Raw genomic sequence first — 5000 nt, 5'->3', positions numbered from 1 at the left:
TGACGATGATGATGATGATGCCTGCCGTGTTGCCATGTGCTCACCACCAAGTACGCATGCGCGTGCGTGATGCCTAACCACTTCCTCTCCTCGCTTCCCGTTTTCTCTCATTTCAGGTCCTTGACGAAGACGACCACCGCCTTCGTCTCCTCACAGAGACGGAGCGCAACTTCATGCAAGAGGTGCTATTCCGTTTGCGTGTATGAGTGGGTGTGTGCATGAGTGTGCGTTTCTGCATGAGTGTTGATGTGCGTTTCTGCATGTTTGTGTGTATTTGCGTGTGTGATGCTGAGTAGCTCAATGACCCAACGACGTCCCTCACGTGCATGGCCGGCTGGTTTGCGGCGCATGACGACTACGTCAGGTGCAATTTGAGGACAGCCTTCGCGATTGCTCCGATTACCTATCGTACTTCTTCGCGCAGGAATCACAGGTCGGTTTTTGGGACTGTGGTGGACTGCGCACCGCGACTGCTCGGGGCAAATACATACACACACATAGACACCCATGCACACACACACGCACGATCGAGTGCCTGACAAACAACTCTTGTGTCGCCTGCTTCCTGCCACCCCATTATCGTTTCGTGTGCCGTTGTTGCCACCAGGGCGACACTTCGCTGAAGCGCAAGACGAGCCGGCAATATCACGTGTGCGAACGCCTCGGCATCACCAAGTTCATCAAGCACTTTGGTGTCTCCGTCACCGATGTCAGTCGCCACAGCCGCACTTGCTTGTACTCACACTCGTGCTCTGTGTGTCCTCTCTTCATATGCGTGTACACATGCAAGCGTGTGGGTATGTGCGTGTTCTCTTTCTCTCTGTCAGTGTGCCATTACGCCCGTCACACCATTGCTTTTGCTTCTGCTTCTTGCTGCTCTTGTTTGCCACTGCGTTTCCGTCTTCAGATTGCGGACGTGCTCCTTCGCGCCCGCGCCGTGACGGTATGTCCATGATGCCATCGATCCAGCCATTCAGCGATGATGCTGACATGGCGTTGATCTGGGGTTTATTGTGCCCCCCCCCCCACGGGGCATGCCAGTGATGACCTGCACACTGCTCACCAGTGATGTTGTTGATGGTAATGATGATGTTGGCGATGGGTGATTTGCCAGATGACGCCGGACCACCAGATGCCGGAGGACACCGCCGTCGACTTTGCCATCGCCCCCTTTGACACAACAGAGAAGGTGCGCACGCTGTGCCATGTGTGCAGGTTTGGTGATGTTCACAACGAGCGCTTTACGAATCAACGCCCATGCGCACACACGAGCGCGCATCTTTACACCACTCTTCCCACAAATGCACCCAATCACTGTCCTTGTCTCTCTCACTCGCGCGCACACACACATGCACACACACACATGCACACACACACACACACACTCTCTCTCTCTCTCTCTCTGTGCTCACGCTCACTCACGTGTGCGTACACCCACGGATAACGACGCAAAACCACGCCGCTGCGGTGGGTCAGGTTGTTGAGGCAGCGCGGTACTGCCTGGCGGTTGAGATTGCGATGCACCCCGAGATCAAGTCGCACTGGCGGGAGCAGCTGGCCGATGCCATCCGCGGTGGCGGCGGCGTCTTCATCACCACGCGCCCGACCCGCACAGGATACCAGACCGTCGAGCCCTGGGAGCGCATCGCAAAGTTCAGGTCTGCTGGTGCTGGCTGGTGCTGGCTGGTGCTGGCTGGTGCTGGCTGGTGCTGGCTGGTGCTGGCTGGTGCTGGCTTGTGACGGTGGTGGTGGTGGTGCTGCTGCTAGTGGTGGTGGTGCTGTTGTAACTGGTGGTCCGTGGTGGTTTGTGGTTGGCGGCGATGAGAGAGGGGAAGCCCGGTGGTTTTGGTGGCGAGTGCTTATACGGCGTGTGTGGGTGTGGGTGTGTTTGGTTCAGGTTCTTGACGGAGAAGCCAATCTCGACGCTGTACGACGACACGTTCTTGTGGATGGAGCAAGCCGTTGCAGAGAAGAAACTCAAGGTGCCGCTGCCCGCCCCCCCCCCCTGCCGTGGTGCTTGTGGTTGCGTGTTGTCTGACTGATTACTTGTTTGCTTGTGCCATTTGTTCTGACTTGGGTACGCTTCAATGCCACGCTTGTTGTTCTTGACTGTACTGCTCACACCCCTTTCGATTCCGCCTTCTTGCTTCTCTGCCGTATTCAGCTTGACATGTTCATTGATGGTGCCATCATCTCCAACATCAAGCAGCTCATCATGGTCTGTGCAGCACCAGCGCCCACTGTTCTGCAACTGCGCTGTATTTTGCTGGTAGTTGGCTCACTCATAGTGTACGCACACACGCACACCTACTGCACATTCGCGCACACGCGCTAATTTGTTTTCGCTCACTGACACACACGCGCGCGCGTGCACATATGTTGGTTTTGTGTGTCTGCAGGACAAGTGCCAGCCTGATCCGCCAACAATGACGACGGCCGAGTGGCAGAAGGAGTTTGAGAAGGTGCGCTCACGTGACACAGGAGCAGGCTGGCATGATTGCCGCATATATGTTTGCTTTCATATGTCACCCTCGCATGCGTACACACACACACGCACGCACGCACGCACGCACGCACGCACACGTGTGTTCATACATACATGTTGACCGGGCTGTGCTCGTGTGGTGTTGGGTGCAGGCGCTGGACATGGCGCACGAGATGCTGGCCGAGAGCATGATCCGAGACCTCCGCATCAAGCTGCGCGAGGAAGCCAAGATGTTCGTGGTTGAACAGTGTGCAAACTACGTGCGCAACATTGTCAATCGCCGGCCCGTCGAGCCACCGCACCTCGACCAAGGTCTGGTGCCCACATATGGCAAATGCGTGTTCATGTTCTCAAGCCGTGTGGCTGTGATTGTGTGCCCACGCATTACCTTTCCAAGAACCTCACCTGTGTTAAATACACATGCTCACCAACGACTGCATCACGTTCGCTTGTGTATGTGTGTGTGCTTGTGTCTGAAGAGCAAAACATTGCTGCGCTTGTGCTTGCGCCTGCTGGCACGCGTTCGTTCATGGTTGTGATTGGGCCCGAGGGCGATGTCATCGACCACGTTGGCCTCGACTGGCTCCACGCCAGGTGTGTGTGTGTGTGTGTGTGTGTGTGTGTGATTGTGCAATGTGTGTGATTGTGCGTGTGTGTGCCCGTGTGCCTGTGCGTGCAGAATAGCATGTATGTCTGCTCTCGCTTATTCCCTCCTGCATCACGACACACCTGCTGACTCGACCACGTGTGTTTGTGCATCACTGCTGTCCAGGCGCATGACGGACCGTGTTGAGAAGTTCCGCAAGGATCTTGAGAAGATCAAGTGGGTGAAGAAGAGATGGCGATGCGCTACTTCCTGATTGCTCTGATGCGCACACCCTCACTCCCCCGCCTGCTGATGCACCACTGCTGTGCATCACCCATTGTGTGCCATGTCTGCCATCATCATGAACATCATCCTTGTTACTCCCTCACCTCCATCGTTCGCGCTACGCTCGTCGCCACCGCCCTCCGTTGCCCGCACCAACACGTCAATGTCTTCGCACTGCCATCAGGGTGTTCCTGGAGAAGCACCAGCCGTACGTGGTCGGCCTCGGCGCCGATTCCGTCGCATCAAAGTTCTTCGCGCGCGAGCTCAGTGCGTTGTCCACCGTTGATCTGTTCTGATGAGAGGAAGGAACCCACATAACCATACACACACACACACCGCTGCACGTACCATTGCACATACCATTGCACACCCGCACGCATGCGCTCACACTGGGACCGTTCTCGCGCGTGCAGGCGCTGTTGTTGAGGATGCGTTGTACCGGGAGGGAGAGCCGCCTGTGGAGGTTGAGTTGATGCCCGTGGATATGGCCCGCGTGTACGCAAGCGGCCGCCGCAGCGCACAGGAGTTTCCAAAGTACCCCACGGAGCTCAAGATGGCAGTCTCCATTGCTCGCCGCATGCAGGTACATGTGTGTGTGCTTGTGTGCTTGTGGGTGCATGTGCGTATAAATGTGTGTGTGTGTGTGTTTGTGTGTGCCCGAGCGTGTGTGATGGCAATACCACCAAAGAATGGCACTCTCCGAAGCGTTCATCTTCTTCATCACCACCCACTCCTCCTCACCTCCCTCTGGTTGCTCCTTCTCTAAACCACCAATCACGGTTGCACAGGCGCCAGAGCTTGAGATGGCAGCGCTGTTTGGGCCTGGAAAGGACATCCTGTGCATCCAGATGCATCCGCTGCAGAAGTCCATTAGCCAGGCCGACCTCTTTGATGCCCTCTACCGCGAGGTCGCATCCTTGTGGCGTTGGGGCGTTGGGGTGGTGGATTGTTGGGTTGTTGGTTTGTTGCTTGCTTGGTTGGTTGGTTGGTTGGTTGGTTGGTTGGTTGGTTGATGTTGTTTGATGTTTTATCTTGTTGTGCGATACTCACACGTTCAGGGTGTGGCCTGCCTCCATCGCCACCATTTGTTTGTCGACAGGTGATGGTTGCCGTCAACCGGACCGGTGTTCGCATCAACAGCGCCGTCAGCAAACCCCACATCGCACACGCCCTCGAGGTGCGTGTACGATTGTGATGGGGAAGCAGCTGTTTGTCGACGAAAGTGCAATAATTCCCCACCATTGCGTGTTCTTCTGACTATTGGCGTGTCAGGTCACATGTAACCTTTCCCCTCTCCTCCCATCAGCTCACAATGCGCTCGACATGTTCCTGCGTTGCATGTGTGTGTGTGTGTGTGTGTGTGTGTCGCGTGCGTGTTCCGTGTGTTTTGTGCACTTTACTGGGCAGTTTGTGTGCGGTCTTGGGCCGCGCAAAGCAGACATGCTCATCTCCACCATCCGCACGCAATTCCGCGGCCGCATCATCAACCGGCACCAGGTACAGACCGTGAAAGGCGACCACATGAACACGCGCACGGCACACACACACACACACACACACACACACACACACACACACACACACACACACACACACACACACACACACACACACACACACACACACACACACACACACACACAC

General features: G+C 56.0%; 1 protein-coding gene across 1 annotated transcript in view; it reads left to right on the top strand.

Moving 5' to 3' along the window:
* Positions 1-5000, top strand: part of PTSG_04225 (uncharacterized protein) — a 14595-nt gene that overhangs the window by 4485 nt on the left and 5110 nt on the right. The window contains exons 14-30 of the mRNA XM_004995064.1: positions 117-182; positions 365-433; positions 608-709; positions 908-943; positions 1115-1189; positions 1477-1658; positions 1898-1982; positions 2165-2218; positions 2400-2462; positions 2638-2797; positions 2965-3079; positions 3258-3308; positions 3541-3623; positions 3770-3939; positions 4145-4264; positions 4456-4533; positions 4764-4853. Of these exons, the coding sequence (XP_004995121.1) occupies positions 117-182; positions 365-433; positions 608-709; positions 908-943; positions 1115-1189; positions 1477-1658; positions 1898-1982; positions 2165-2218; positions 2400-2462; positions 2638-2797; positions 2965-3079; positions 3258-3308; positions 3541-3623; positions 3770-3939; positions 4145-4264; positions 4456-4533; positions 4764-4853 (1599 nt within the window). The remainder of the gene's footprint in view (positions 1-116; positions 183-364; positions 434-607; positions 710-907; positions 944-1114; positions 1190-1476; positions 1659-1897; positions 1983-2164; positions 2219-2399; positions 2463-2637; positions 2798-2964; positions 3080-3257; positions 3309-3540; positions 3624-3769; positions 3940-4144; positions 4265-4455; positions 4534-4763; positions 4854-5000) is intronic.

Source organism: Salpingoeca rosetta, assembly GCF_000188695.1.
Source record: "Salpingoeca rosetta unplaced genomic scaffold supercont1.9, whole genome shotgun sequence".
NCBI lineage: Eukaryota > Choanoflagellata > Craspedida > Salpingoecidae > Salpingoeca > Salpingoeca rosetta.
This window is presented reverse-complemented; position numbering and strand designations above follow the sequence as displayed.